General features: G+C 36.6%; 1 protein-coding gene across 2 annotated transcripts in view; it reads right to left on the minus strand.

Moving 5' to 3' along the window:
* Positions 1–16734, minus strand: part of L2HGDH (L-2-hydroxyglutarate dehydrogenase) — a 34055-nt gene extending 17321 nt beyond the window's left edge. The window contains exons 1-6 of one of the 2 annotated variants that reach the window (XM_016145774.2): positions 16527–16734; positions 13411–13526; positions 12635–12786; positions 7952–8083; positions 2844–3006; positions 1559–1593 (exon numbers count right to left, since the gene is read on the minus strand). In XM_016145774.2, coding sequence (XP_016001260.2) covers positions 1559–1593; positions 2844–3006; positions 7952–8083; positions 12635–12786; positions 13411–13526; positions 16527–16666 — 738 coding nt within the window. In that variant the 5' untranslated portion in view covers positions 16667–16734. The remainder of the gene's footprint in view (positions 1–1558; positions 1594–2843; positions 3007–7951; positions 8084–12634; positions 12787–13410; positions 13527–16526) is intronic. The other variant, XM_016145772.2, reaches the window with a different exon arrangement.
* Positions 16735–16803: the final 69 nt, after the last annotated feature.

Consider the following 16803-nt stretch of genomic DNA (forward strand, 5'->3'; position numbering starts at 1 on the left):
CTTGTAGAACCTGTGACCTTGGCATTATCAACGCTGTTATGGGATTCTCAGAGAGATGGGACACTGAGGCTATAAGTAGAAAGTAGCACTTAGTGATGTCGTCACTTTCTCAGCGGATTTGTGTACAAAGGCTGAGCATTAAGTGTAATATAACAATCAGTTTTACACAGTCTTGTAAAAGTAGTTTTCCTACACAGCTACAGAGATAAGAACATTAGTTGGATAGCAAGCTACAAATCAACAGATGTGAGCTGGAGAGTCCTTGAGGTGGGAAAACATGTTAGTTGGCGAGTCCTGGAAGGGAAGAGAGGGCGGTCAGGAATGGACTTAAACTGGCCGAGTTGGTCATTTCTGCAAGCCCTTTCCTTTGCATTTTTTCAGATGCCTCCTCTCCTCTCTCAGAAGTTTGACTCAGCTAGAAAAAGAAATGAACATCACCCAAAGATGGATAAAGTATACTCCATATATTTTTTAGAGAGTAAGCATGTCTTCAGCTGTATGAAAGATAGCTGCACCTTGTAGGTGGAAGCATAATTTTACTACTGTCTTTATTTAGAAGTTAAATGTGGTTTAAGGGGGGTGTGAATGGATGCCAAGTTGAAAAGGGATGGACTGGAGTTTACACTGTGTCAGTTTGGTAAAGCTAGGAAGTATGCTTGACAGAATCCCCTACCCTGTATAGTTCCAACTTAAAGTTGACCAAAATAGAAATTGCTTGCATATGATTTGGTAGGTAGAAGTAAAGCAGCAGCCATTATTCTCTGAAGGTCATTCTAGTCCAAGGTGGTGACAAACACCTACTACTAAGTGAATTATAGCTCCAAATCCTCCCAATTACTGATCGGACTGACCAACTGCTGCCCTAGCCCACAACTTAAGTGTAGACACAGAGACAAGGGATCCCCCAGATCTCCTCATGAGCTTTGCATTTGCAGTTCTACTTCGGTAGGTTAACACACTTGGCTTCTCAGATACACCTCTGATCTACCAACTCCCCTTCTGAATCTTTGCTCCACCAGATCCTTTCAAAATTACATAAGATCTAATTCCTAGAATAAATCCTACCATACTCATTGATGACTCTGCTTTCCTGACTGGACTCTGACCATTCAGTGAACACACAATGAATGCAACACTTCTATGCCAAAAGTTCTTGTCTCAGCCTATGTAAAGATGAAAGAAAGCAGTCTGTCTCCCTCTGTACAACCTGCCCTCTCCAAGTCTTCTAATTAGCAGAGAGTTAATAAGTTAATATAGATAAGTAGGTAAAACAATAAAATATCTATCAGTTTTGCCTTAAAATTAAATACTCCAAGCGCTCATAATCCTATTCCTTGCCAGCAATCTCTATATGAATATATTCCAAAGCTGAAAGCCTTCTTAGAATAAAAGTTATTGCATTGTACTCAAAGAATTTCTCTCAGAATAACTTTACGTTAGATAAATTTCATTCAGTGACATAAAATGCAGCACTGTGGTTAACTCAACTTTTTAAGGAAGGAGACAGAATGAAAATAGATAAAATAGACGAAAGTAGCTTTGCTTAAGAAATCTTTACCTTTGTATTCCTTATAACAATTGGATATTTCATCTCTGAAAAAAAAAAAGGAATTAGTGAAAGATTTATTTTTAGCAAAAGGTGGTATACATTATTTGAAATAGACTAGTAACAAATTTAAACAATTTTCTTCTGTAATAACCATGATTATGTCCCACAATTCATGCCTTTTACCAAGTAACAAGATTAAACTAGTTCATATTTGAAAATATACAAAACTCTGGCATGTTTTTTCAATTATTTTATATGAATTCATTTAATCTATACTTATCTTTCCCCACCTCAATTTCAACATAAGCAGTCCCAACTTTTCTCTGAACTGCAAACCCAAACACCATGCTATAATGATAAATATGTATTTTCCCACAGGACTAAATGCTATGACACTTGTCTAAGTGTTGGCTACCTGAGACCTTGCAGATTCTAGGTTGTGGAGAGAAGCAAGAGTTAATCACAACACAAAAATTTCCAATAAAAAACTATTTATAAAATTAGTTACCAATCAGACACATGGGATCTCAAATTCTTATAAAACATAGTATGGCAGGTGAAGAATATGATGTCCTTATATCATAAATTTGATTGATTATGCTAGTTAGCTACAAAATCTTAATTATTTAACAATTTCTCTCATCATCTTAGAATTTAGGAAGGTATTGAGAATGACTCAGGTGGCCCAGATCTCCTTAAAAACCTGTCAAAAATAAACTCAGCACTACCTTTTTTCTCCTTCAAATTTTACGAGAGCAAATTCAAAACTTACAAACTGATTCATTATTTTAAAATTGTCCCCAAAGCAAAACAAAACAAACTTTAAGTGCGGGGCGGGGGTGGGGGGTGGGGTGGGGAGGGGGGTGGTGGTGCACTGGTCAGAGGTGGGGGAAGGGGTTAGTTCAGCATGGCTGAGTCATATGCTATCCCCAGACAGTCTGATTAAGACTGAATGATGCTAAAGTTTGAATTTTTAACAAGCATCCCCAAGGGATTCTGACTCTAACCTAGAGGATAAAGAAGTGTTTGAGACTAATTTTATATAAACAGCCATGGCAGTTCAGGTTTCAGCACCAGTCAGAAGTGTCCAATCAGTCCAAGTTCTATCAGCACAAGACTCACTGCAAGTACTAATTCTCCCACATCCAAGCTCACCCTTGGCACTTCTGCACCTGCCTCCAGCTCTGCACCCTACTCTAACCTAGCTCCTGGTGTCTCCTACCAGCCAAAAATAGTCTCAAGTTTGTTTAGAAGTCAATACAAGTATCCGAAGGAAAAGACAAGGATGGCTTACCATCTTCACTTCTTGAAGGACTTTCTCCAGCCATTTCAATATCTTTTACTTCAAAACTGGTCAAGACAGAACCACCTGCTTCTTGGAAATCCTGGGCAAATGACAAAGCCACCTGACGATAGTCCACAATGCCAGTATATGGGCAATCAATAGCCATTAGACCCTGGGACGGGATTATAAAAAGTCAAGACAATACAATTAAAAATCATTGAATACAGGTTGTTCAATAAATTTTATTTTGCACTGAATTTTTTTATTGTTTATTTCGATGGAGAACACACATTATTGCTTCTTGGAAAAATGTGAATTTTAAAGAACAATAAAAGCTTGTTCTGCTCAGTGCCTAAATTTGATCTTGAATATATATATAACGCGTCTAACAGATATAAGAAATAGTATTAGCTAAATACAAAAATCTCTTTTCTTAAAGGAGTTAACTTTGCCAGGCTCTTCCAGCAGCTATGAGTTTTTCAGTTTTATTCATCCCTCATCATATCTGATTCTAATTCACATCTGATTCTGAGTCAAATTCTGTACCACCAAACAAAATTATGTTTTAAATAAACTCCACTGAGATTTTCCCAGTAGTGGATCATATGTCATACACAGTAAGAGAGAACTCAGAATTGTTCATATGTTTGCAGAGCACTGATTTATTGGCTGTAGACTCTATTTTCAAGACTGCAATATTGGAGATTGTATGTGGTTAATTCAAAATTTGTCTTCAGGTAATATGAGATATTAATAGCCTGGGGTTTTGTGTTTTGTTTTGTGTTTGTTCAAGCTCTACAGGTGAACGGCCTACAACCATGCGTATTTAATTTTTTTGGAATAAATGTTGAATGTAGATTGGTTTTTCCTGATTCTGAAGAAAAAAATAAAGAGTAGAATTTCATGCACCAAATATTGACTGCATTTTGGGGAATTCCTGGTAATAGCCATATTTTCTATTGCCTTCTTATGTATACGAGTATATCAGTTTTCCCTAACAATTTCCCCTAAGAGAATAGCCTGATTCCCAAGATAAGTAAGGCCCAGAAGCTGAGTGCGACTGGTAAATGCTGTCATCTTCATTGTTGGACAATATAAATCTAAAATAATAGATTTGACAATATATTATTTTAAAGCATCTCATTCTTGTATTCAGTGCCCCACCCCTACCCCAATACATTTATCTGCTTACCCTTTAGAAGCTTTTGACTTTGCCACCCACTCCTGACCAGTGTTACCAGATGGCTGGCTAGCTCACTCTAAGGGTAAAAAGGCCCACGAATACCCAACGGCCCCTTTTCACAAACTGTAAGCAACATTTGGAAAACTTCATCATTTTCCTGACAGTTTTGCTTCCAGAATATGAGAGCATGTGCCTGAGTACAGGAAATCATTTCTTCTGTTTTGATACAGTAGATACACATAAGATTTTATACTAGACTTTTATTGCCTGACAATCCTAAATTCACAGGTCAATAGCTACAATTCGACTTCAATCTATAAACAGTATTTTGGGTACAACAACCTTGGAATCTAAATTAAATAAACACCAAGAGTTTAGTCACAAAAACTTCCTTATCTAGCATAAAACTATGTGACAACTGTGATAACAAAGGGGTAAAAACATGCTGTAAAAATGCTTCAGATGAATAGTTTTTGGAATGCCTCTCAACTATTCTCCTTATCCATCTTATATGCCTATTACCCAGTACAATGCCTGACATACAGAAGGCACTTAAACATTTACTGAATGAATGAACTTTTGAGGGCTGTCTTTAAACATACTAGATTTTTTCCCCCCTCTAGACCTTTCCTAAAAGGTCTCTTTTTTTTCTTTCCCTTTCATGGCTTGGCATTGCCCCTCTTCATGAGATGCTGGTATGTCTCACTACACATGTTTGGTGGGGGAAGGTAAAGTGAGTCACTGCTACTGAGCAATCGAATGCCCTGGCCTAGGATGGGGTTGGTGTACAGGCTGGCCGCTGGCCAGGAGCCGGGCATGCACTGTAGAGGTTAGCAGATCAGAGCTTGAAATCTGAGGCCATGGCAGGTCAGGTGGCTGGAAAAGAACCAGGAAAGCAGGACAGAGAAAGCTAAGAATCAGAAGTTAGTCGGGAGGACAGAGAAACGAATGAACATATGGTTGACCAATTAAAGAAAAGGCAAGACAGATCAGCATAGCTAAAGTCAGAAGTGTCACAATTTGCCCTGAAAGAGATCTATCAAGAGCTTTCCTCCAAAGTCATAGTTTGCAGAAGCAGTTTAAAAATTTCCAAGATGCTCTCCGGGGAATACTTAATTTTCTTAAAGGGACCTTGGCTAAGAAGCCCTTTAGAGCTGCTCTTTTTTCTTTCTTTCTGGAGGGCCTGGAAGAAACATAAGTAACATTGTACTATGGAAATTTTGCCCACCATTCCTGGTAGTGGTGATGAGTTTGGGGAGAAGAGAAAAATTTACTCAAGATATCTTTATGAAATAAACAGACTATATTTTCCACTATATATTGTAACCCCTAAATAGGCTTTGTTAATTACAATGTGGCAGTATATAAAGTAGATCACTTCTGCAGAGGTCTCAGAGAAAAGCGGTATATACTTCTTTTATGTTATACTACTTATTCATCTCTCATGTGGGGGTCCACCTCTGGGAAGGCTTTCCTAAACTCTTGGACTAAGCTAAAAACACTTCCTTATATTGCTACAGGACAGAATACCAGTTCTATCACAATCTTTATCACTGTATTAAAATTTTATCTTCCGCTACACTATAACTTCCTTCAGATTGACCATCACGTCTTACTCATCTTCATATATGCAGTGCCTAACAGTCTTTGGCACATAGGAAAGAAGAAAATGTTGCTCATACTAAACAGAAAAAATACCAGTTCTGAGTCAGGTTTGGGGGTAAGAGATTCTTTAGGAGTTGTGTATCCTTGGGAAAGTAACTAAACCAGTTTCTAATCTCTTAATTTTTTTTAGTAGACTTTACTTTTTATAGCAGTTTTAGGTTCACAGCAAAACTGGACAGAAGGTACAGAGATTTCCTACATACTCCTGCCCCCACATACGTACAGCCTCCTAATCTCTTAGGAGACCCCAGAGAGCTCCCTCGCCCCTTCTGCCATGTGAGAGAGAACACAGCTAGAAGATGACTGCCTATAAACCAGGAAGGAGGTTCTCACCAGATACCAAAGCTGCCAGAACCTTAATCTTGGACTTCAACCTTCCACATTGTGAGAAATAAATTTCTATCATTTATAAACTGCCTAGTTTACAGTAGTTTGTTATAGCAGCCTGTACTAAGACAAGCTCTTATTCACAACCCCAGTTTTACAATATTCTAGGATTTCTCTACAATGCTTTTAAATAGCCTACATTACTCTTCATAGGTATTGATATGGCTTAAAGGAAATAAACAGAATAAAATAATGAGTGACATGTAAAGCATCAGGAAAAAGGCAAATGTAAACCAAGGGGAAAAGAACATATATATCTAAGTATCCCTAATTACCTTAACAAATAACCCCCCAAAACCCCCCAACTCTGAAAATGAAACCAACGTGAATTCACTAGAATTACTTAAATAAGCATATAATATCTACTGCCTCTTAAGGATTAACATATGGTGGATGCCTTATGACTACTATTTCATCTGATTCTCAGAAAAACCTTTATTTTACAAATGAGGAGTCCAATGCTTAAAAAAATTATCCACTCAAGGTCAACAGCTGTTAAAGAGGCAAATGTGAGATTTGAACTTATGTCTGTCTGACTTCTCAACCACCACATTATGCTGCTCACCTTATGTTAGATTCCAGCTTATAGGGGGGAAAAGAGGATATAGTGAGATAAAATAAAGAATAATATAACAAAATTCCCACCCATGTATATCACCTAATATCATAAAAGTTAACACTGCAGTGTAGTACAAAAATAATGGTCTTTTTGTTAAATGGTCTGAGCTTCCTTGCAGCCAGGGCACACTGGACAGTGCAGTCAAATGATTCGCAGTGTCCATAAGATAAAAACAAGCTAATTGTGTTAAGGAAAAACAAAATTATTCTTAGAACTGAGGTCTGAGAGAAATTTCTCCTGCAGATTCTGAGAGAGAGATGTTGTATAACAGTAAATAATCTATGTCCTCGACCATATTATTATAGTAAATGCCACAGTGACACAATGACCTTCACCATAGGATGATGTCATAAAATTGAAGAACAATTCAAAGAGAGCAATTGGGAATCAAGAAGAAGGTAGAGGAAAGCAAAACACTATAGTGTAGGTGTGCCACTCTGATGATCTGAAAAGATGTACAGAAATGACTAGTCTAAAAATCCTCCAGGCTAACTCCCATAAACAGTGTTTCTCTAAACCAAGCTTCTGATAAGCATACTCTTTGGGACAGGTACCTGTAGTCCAACTATTGTATATTGTTAATAAAATAGTGGGGGATGGGGAACAAGAGATACAGCCTTTCATTGGACCAGTCAGTGGAACTGGGGGTTGGACTGGCAGCTTTTGTAAAGCTACCAAAGAAAGCTGATACACAGAGTAACTAATATATTCATGTCTCTTTTATGAATAAAAGGAAGATCTGTTTTCCCCATAGCATGCTTTAAGCAAGCTACTCTACAACCCACACTTCACAGTCGTGCAAGGCTTATCTTCTTGAAATACAGACTGGATATTGTAGCCACTTGCCTCAAAAATTTTCAGTGGCTCCTGCACCTAATGAATAAACTTTGAAGTTATTAGCATGAATATCAAGCCCTTTATGTGGGCCTAATCCTATCCATCTCCTTTTATTTCTCCCTGCACACCTTATGATCTAACTATAGCTCAGTGCTTTTCAAACATGTCATATGGTCTTAGACCTTCTCTTGCCTTTCCTTATGTTCTTCAGATCTGGTATTTCTCATAGGGAAAGAAGAAATCAGGTGTCCAGAGTCTGTGGCAATGCTCTCTTGTTTGTCACTCCACTGCTTTTGTGACAGGATTATCTGTTTCTATTATGATTCCTGCCTCCTATAAATTCACCCTCAGCCTCCATGTCACAAGACTAAGCCCAAAATGAAAATGTCCCTGAGAGCATGTGTGCAGAGTTAGTGAATCACTTACCCTACAATATGGCTCCTTCTTTTTTATATCCTCCTGCTGGATCAGCCTCAGGCCCTGGACACCATTCTGTAGGCCTCTCTCATATAAGGCCTGAAGTCTGGGAATTTCTTCTTGTTCAACAGCTACTATAAGCTTCAAAAAGAAAAAGAGAGATAAAGAATTTGGATACAGTTAAACATACCATCAGCTATGAAAGATAAAGTCAATAGGAAATTATAAATTATGGCATAACTCAAATTAGGTTTATTTTTTTAAATTGTTATTTTTTTCTTCATGTGTCTACTTCTCCCTTTCTTGATTACCTCGTTCTCCGCCTCCACCAAAAAAGGTTCTTTTAAGAAAACTACATTATAATAAAATTTCCACAAAGGTGAGATATAGCCTCAGTTTCCACTTCTGATACCATAGTCGTTACATGCATCTTGGTCATAAGCTATTGTTATTGCTACCACTCCCTCAATCCCAGGGAAGAGTGGACCATGGTTGCTTAGTCTTTATATTAAAAACAAAACAAAACAAAAAAACAGAATGGCCTTCTTACTTCTATAAGAGAATGTAAAACACCAGTACCTCAGAAAGAAGGCCAGCATTCAATATAATGGGATATCACTAACAGAAAACTATTTTATCTCCTGGAATAAAATACATTACACAGTATTTACTAATGCATTCTGTTGCAGAGGAAGAAAAAGGTAAATTTATCAACTTTACTGATTTATTTCTGGGCAAAGTATCTGTTTGAGATAGTTTCTTTCTTGCTTAACAGCTCCCAGCAAAGGAAAGCACAGATGCATATACACAAATAAATTAAAATTACAAAGAACCATTTCATAGAAAGGAGTCAACAGAATTTCATCACACTTTTAATCAAGGTGGAAAGGTTATTTAAATCAACAAATAATTAACCTTAAAAATCAAAAAATAATCGGAGGACACTATCAAGAAAGTAAAAAGACAATCCACTAAATGGGAGAAAATATTTGCAAATTACACAGATACTAGCTATCTATAATATGTAAAGAATTCTTATAACTCAACCATGAAAACTGTAAGTATAGTTTTATAACCTGATTTTTTTCAATAACATGTCAGGACCATTTTCCCATATCATTAAAAAAAATCTTCATAGCATTTTTTAATGGTGACAATAAACTTTTATTCTTAAAAAATTACATAGAGAAGACTTACAAGGGAATATTATAACTATATGCCAACAAATTAAATAATCTATGTGAAATGGATAAACTCATAGAAAGACACAAACTTCTGAAACTGACTTAAGAAGAAAAAGAAAATCTGAATAGACCTATAACAAGAGATTGAATTAGTAACTTGAAAATTTCCCACAAAGAAAAGCTCTAAAGACTTTCCTCATGAATGCTAACATATGTTTAAATAAGAGTTAATACCAATTTTTTACAAACTATTCCAAAAAACAGAAGAGGAGGGAACACTTCCTAACTAATTCAAAAACCTGATGCAAAAACTTGAAAATACTAGAAAACTGAGTGTAGTGATATAAAAAAAAAAAAAAAATTATATAGCATGATCAGGTGGAATTTATTGCAGGAATGCAAGATCAATTTAACAACCAAGAGTCAATTAATGTAATATATCACACAATAGAATAAAGAACAAAAACTACATGATTGCCTCAACAGAAACAAAAAAGGCATTTGAGAAAATCCAATACCCTTTCATGATTATAAAGCACTCAAAAAACTAAGAATAGAAAGGAACTTCCTTAATTTGATCAAGGTAATCTACAAAAAACTCACAACTAATAGTGACAGTGAATGCTTTCTCCCCATAATCAAGAAAGACACAAGGATGTCTACTTTCACCACTTCTATTCAACATTATATTAAACAGTCTACCTAGGGAAATTAGGCATGATGACAAATTGAAAAAGTATCCAAATTGAAAAAGAAGTAAAACTCTCTTATTTGCAGAATACATGATCCTGCATATAAAAATCCAAAGGAATCCACACACCAAAAAAAGAACTGTTAAACTAATAAATAAGTTCCGCAAGATTACAGGATAAAAAAATCAATATTTAAAAATCAATTATATTCTATATATTAACAATGAATAATCCAAAATTAAATTAAAAAACAACTTCCCTCACAAAAACATCAAAAAGAATCCAAAGAATAAATTTAACAAAAGAAATGCAATTTCTATACATCACAAAATATGAAACACTGATGAAAAAAATAAAAGATCTAAAAAAATGGAAAGATTCTCATGTTCACAGTTTGGAAGATTTAATACTGTTAAAGCAGCAACACTCCCCAAATCGATCTGTAGATTCAACACAATCTATACCAAAACCCCAGCTGCCTTTTTGGAGAAATTGATAAACTGACCCTAAAACTCATATGGAAATGTAAGGGACCCAAAACAATCTTGAAAATAAAGAACAAAGTTGGAAGACTCACAATTCCTAATTTCAAAACATAATAAGAGAGCTATAGTAATCAAGATAGTGTGGTATTGGCATGAGGACAGTCATAATAAAATTGAGAATCCTAAACATACCCTATTACATTTACACTCACCTGATTTTTGATAAAGGTGTCAAAACAATGTAGAAAGAACAGTCTTTTCAACAAATGGTGCTGAGACAACTGGATATCCACATGCAAAAGCATGAAGTTGAAACCCTTCCTCACACCATACATTAAAATTAATTAAAACGTGATCATACACTGGCATACAGGTGCAGGTCATGCCACCAAGAGCAAAGTCTAGGGAAAGGACAGTAAGCCAGCTGTGAAGGTGGTAAGAAGCCCTGGAAGGAGTCCAACAAGCAGGCCAAGGAAATGGACCAGGAAAATAAGGCATTCAAGCAGAAACCAAAAGAAGAGCAGAAGAAACACAAGGAGCTGAAAGCAAAGGCTGTGGGGAAGGAAATTCCACATTTGGAATTAAAAAATGTGGCAAAAAAAACACAACTGTTCCTTATTCCTGAGGCAATGATGATCCTTAATTTCATTCCTGTTTAAACATCTGGATTCTCTGCCATAACATCTGCTGCCACTTATAGCTAGAATGTAGTGCTATCTTGGAGCCAACTGTATATTTAAGAATAAACGTTTGTCTAAAAAACAAATAATTCTGTGGTGTATTTCTCTTTAGATCTTCTCACTTAGCCATTTCTACCTTAGCTGTGAGATCACAATAAACTCAGTCCAGAATCTTGCTGAAGTCTGCTCTTCAGTCTTTGTTCTACCCCAATTTTATATCATTTGGAATAAAACCGGCTCATTTGAGGAAAAAAAGTCATGATAGATCTAACTGTCAGAGGTAATTCTATAACAAAACTCAGAAGAACACGGAGTAATTTTTCATAATCTTAGGACAGGTAATGATTTTTTAAGATATAACTCTAAAAATACAAGCACCAAAAGAAAAAAGTATAATTTGGACTTCATAAAAACTAAAAACTTCTGTGCTTCAAAGGATACCATCAATAAAGTAAAAAAGAATATCTACAAAATGAGAGAATTTTAGCAATATTTTTAAAATTACGATTGCTATTACTGTTATTTTACTTTAATAATAAAAAACATTTTAATATTTTAGCAGTATTTTAGTAAATATTGGTAATAAGGGACTATATCCAGAATATGTAAAGAACATGTACAATTCAACAATAAAAAAGACAATCTAATTTCTTAAATGGGCAAAAGATTTGAATAGACATTTCTTCAATAAAGGCCAATAACATGAAAAGATGCTCAACATCATAATTAGGGAAATGCAAATCAAAACCATAATGATATACTACTTCTCATCCACTAGGATGGCTAAAATAAAAGAGACATACAATAACAGGTGTTGGCAAGGATATGTAGATGTTAGAATCCTCATTAATTGTGCTTGCTTCAGGTGCACATATACTAGAATTCTCATTAGTTGATGGGAATGTAAAATAGTATAGTACTTTGAAAAACAGTTTTGCAGCACCTCGAATGTTAAATGTAGAGTTACCGTATGACCCAGCTATTCCATTCTTAGGTATATACCCAAGATAAATAAAAACATAGGTCCATACAAAAACATGTCAATAGCAGCATTACTCATAATACCCAAAAAGCAAAAACAACCCAGATGTCCATCAACTGAAAAATGAATAAACAAAATGTGGTATACCTATACAACATAAAATATAAAAAGGAATGAAAACATGCTAAGTGAAAGAAGCCAGTCATAAAAGACACATGTTGTATGATTCTATTTACCTAAAATGCCCGGAATAGACAAATCCACGGAGGCATAAAGTATATTAGTAGTTGCCAGGGGCTGAGGAGAAGTAAGAATAGGAAGTGAAAGGAATGGGGAATGGCTGTTTCTTTTTAGGGCAATGAACATGTTCTAGAGTTAGACAGTGGTGATAGCTGCACAATTCTGTGAATATGCTAAAAACTGAATTGTACACTTTAAAAGGGTGATGGTATGGTAGATAAATTATATGTCAATAAAGCTGTTACTTTAAAAATTACATGAAGTTAGTCACACCATCTTTTTTTTAAGTTAGTTATTCTCTAATATTAGATTTTGTAAATTACATAACTATAAAGAAAGAAAAGCCAAGTATATTTTTTTACTTAACATCAGACATCAATAAGAAAATGCTAGTTATAAATAAGTCAAGGCCCTAATAAAATACTATACCTTGCCACATTGCTTGTAGGAAATTCCCTTTTGTTTACAGTACTCATAGATGAGGGCTGCACCTTGTACACATAATTTAGCTTTCAGAGATTCAGGTTTATAATAAATTCCACTATGTATGACACCACTGTTATGTCCAGTCTGGTGCGTTGCTATTGAACAAGAGAAACAGGATAAGAGAAAGTACACGACTCATACAAAACCTAAGAAGTGGGGGAACAAACATAGTTGAAGCTATCAGAGACCACATTATTTAAAAGTATTACAGTCAGAGCACTAGGTAACTTCTTTTGGCAGCCATCCCTGGTGTCCGTATCACATCCCTTCAGCCAATCTCTAATTTCAGTTACAACTTTGGTGCACAAACTCACCTCACACTACCAGCAAACCACTTAAAGGGCCCACTATAGCTCCATTCTGCCCCAAGACCTTTTCTGATATGGGGAAGGGAATTCAGTATCCCTAGGGGCAATCCTCAACCAGTAAGGAAATGCTCCTTAGAGGTCCCAGTGGAATCAAACCTACAACAGCAGCTTTGATAATGTATCCTCATGTGGCTTTTCCTCCTTTCCTATTTGCTCCACTCACGCCCTCACCCGTTTCCTACATAACCGCTCAAATAAATAATCTATACCCAGGTCCTAGTCCCAGGCTTTGCTTTACGGAGAACTCAAACTAGAGTACTAACAGTGACAGTCAGCATGACAGACACAGAATTGACAAAATGAGCAGGTGCTCAGGTTAAGCCAGAAGAGCAACACTGATAAGATACATACCTAAATCCTTCTCCTTTTCCAGAACACCAATGGAAAGTGCTGGATGTCGCAGGATGAGTGTTCTGGCAGAGGCAAGCCCCACAATTCCGCCACCGATAATGACTATATCAAATGAGCTTTAAGATAAAGTCACCTTTAAAGTAATGCATGGTTACAGCAGACCTTATCAAACTTCACATGCATAATTTTTATCATCTATGGATAATTAAACTTAATTTGTAATCACTGAAAGCAAATATTTATTGGGCTTTATTCTATTTGGCTTCATACTCATGAAAAACACCTTTAAAAGTTGCATGCATTGCTGGTCAGTATAATGTATAATCAGCTACACTCAGAAGGCAGGTGGCTAGTTGTCCAAGCTGCTCTACATCTCCTCAGTACTCTGCCTGGGCTGGCTACATCAATGATAATTCCACGTTAAGCATCACACTCTTCTCTACCACCTAGTCTTTTAAAATTCAAGTGCAGTATTCTTGAGGATAAGCTAAAACATGAAGTCTTTAATACCTTAGTGTGCAAGAATTTTTTTTTTTTTCTGTCGAAGGCACAGCCCATGAGAACACCGAACCTTAGGGAAATAAATGGTCCCAAAATGGGTTCAGAACCATAATTTTAACCATGAAAAGCTCTGATTACACAACCATTTCAAAAATTAGAAAGGGCTTGTATTATTTAACTCTACAATGAGAAGCATATAAGATTGCCTTTCGCACTGACCTTATGGTCAACAAATCTAGGTTTTATTAGGAACACGGCCAATCCAGCTTCTTCTGCACCCCACCTATTTCATCCCCTCCTGTATTATAGTATTTTGATGCAAATCCTAAACATTATCTGTAAATATTTCAATGTTATTTCTAAAAGGCCTCTTCAAAAACCACACACAATACCATTATTCATAGAATAAAATTAACAACGAACGTTTTATATCATCGAATATTCACTGTAAAACTTTTGGAAGAAAACACAGGAGAAAATCTTTGGGATATAGGGCTAGATTAAGAGTTTACACCACAAACATGATCCATAAAAGAAAAAATTGGTAAATTGGACTTCATCAAATAAAAACTTTTGCTCTGCAAAACATCCTATTGAGAGGATAAGAAAAACCAACAAATTGGGAGGAAAAATACTTGCAAACTACATATCTGACAAAGTACTCCTATCTAGAATGTCTATTAAGAACTCTTAAAACAAACTAGCCAGTTAGAAAATGAGCAAAAGATATGAACAAACATATCATCAAATAAGACACACATATGGCAAATAAGCCCATGAAAAGATGTTTAATATGACTGGTCATTAGGGAAATGCAAATTAATACGATGTGATATCACTACACTCTTATCAGAATGGCTAAAATTTAAAAAAGTGGTAATACCAAATGAGAATGAAGAAGTACTTCACATACTGCTGGTAGGAATGTAAAATAGTACAGTGACTCTAGAAAAAGAGTATGGAAATTTCTTTGAAAACTAAACATGTGCTTACTGCAGGTCTTAGCAACTGCATTTATCCAAAGAAATGAAAACTTATGTTCATACAAAGACCTGTACATAAATGTTTATAGCAGCTTTATTCATAGTCAAAAACTGGAAACAGCCCAGATATCCTTCAACTGGTGAATGGTTAAACAAACTGCGATACATCCATACTATGGAATGCTTCTCAACAATTAAAAGTAACCCACCATCTATATAGGTAACACCTTGGATGGAGCTCAAGGACATTATGCTATGTGAAAAAAAGCCAATCTCAAAAAAATTACATACTGTGTGATTCCATTTATACAACATTCTCAAATTGAGAAAATTATACATCTGGGAAATAGATTAGTGGTTGCCAAGGGTAATGGAAGGATGTAGAGATGGGATATGAATATAACACAGTAGGTAATACAAGGGATATCTTTGTATTGATGGAACACTTCTGTTTTTTTAATTGTAGAGGTATTTATTTACAAAAATTAACACATGATTAAATTACAATAGAAACATACATGTACAAATGAGTTAATGTGAAACTGATGAAATCTAAACAAGGTCTAAGGATTGTGCCAACATCAATTTCCTGGTTTCAAAATTTACAGTTTTGGGGGTAGATTGGGTGAGGGTATATGAGATCTGTTTTGTTGAAACTTTCTATGAATCTATAGTTATTTCAAAACAAAAAGTATACACAAAACCTTCACTAGTCCTATTTTTCTTCCCTTAAGCTTTCCAAGATAATTGTCTACATACCCTAATAACGAATCACAAATCCCATTCCACTCTAATCGTCCTCCAATCCACCAATACATAGCAGCCAACGTCAACTTTTGAAACATCAACATTTTATTAATCCCTCTTCTTAAAAACCCTTTAAAAGCCTCCCAAAGCTGATAGAATAAACTTCCATGTGTAGTTAAAATAATTCTGCTGTGATCATCTTTATTCTGCTAAATTCCAGTCACACTCATCTTCCCCACCTTCTAGTTCTAGAAACTGGCAACAGCTTTACAGCTTTAAAGCCTTGACATAAACCATCCCCTCTACAGAAAGCACAGAAAGACAGTGGATTCTAGTGTGACCTCCAAACTTCAAATCACTGAACACTGATTTCTGCAGGCTTAGATAGGCAACTAAGCTGGTTCTCACAGGGTTAACTATGCAGTGTCTGCCAGGAACTGATTTAAGGCTGGTTTCAGATGTTCCAAGTAATACAGATACCAGCTAATCAACAGCCTATCTGATTGCTTACAGGTCAAATTAAAAACTGCCTTTAATGCTCAAAACAATTACCTGTGGGAGAGATTAAGATCCAATTCACAATTGAGCCTTAAAGAAGCTTATGATAACCCGTCCACAGTTAAATAAGAAGTGGAGGGGTTGTATTCAAAGACAGTTTCAGACCTCTACTCAACATTGCCTCTTATTCTTTGCCTCCTGCCCCAAAACAGCACACAAATCCTGTAGGTAGATCCTGGGTTCCGAGGTTGGAGCCCAGGCTCCACAGGATCCCGCCTTTCTCTCACGCCTGGGACAGGGAGGTACAGCAGGCGCACAAGTCCAGCACAAGGAACCTCTGAAGGAAGATGCAGCGCAGGCAGCCAGGCAGAGCCAGCGGCTACTCACCTAGTGCTGGCCCTGCGGCTACTCTGGCACAGCGGCCAGGGCCTCCCCGGCACGGTAGCACGTGCCACGGAGAAGCCCCCGGGGAACCCCCCGCGGGCCCGTCCGCAGGCACTACACAGGTAACGCAGGGCCGGCACCATCGCCTGCGCTCTGTCCTCCACCTTAGCCCCGAGAGGCGGCCACTTAAGCCCGACACAGACCCGGCTCTGGAGCTCTCTGGCCCCGCCTCCCATGTAGGGACCAATGAGACGCGCGCCTTCGCCCACGTGGGGGCGAC

The sequence above is a fragment of the Rousettus aegyptiacus genome, unplaced genomic scaffold (assembly GCF_014176215.1).
Source record: "Rousettus aegyptiacus isolate mRouAeg1 unplaced genomic scaffold, mRouAeg1.p scaffold_m13_p_3, whole genome shotgun sequence".
Taxonomy (NCBI): domain Eukaryota; kingdom Metazoa; phylum Chordata; class Mammalia; order Chiroptera; family Pteropodidae; genus Rousettus; species Rousettus aegyptiacus.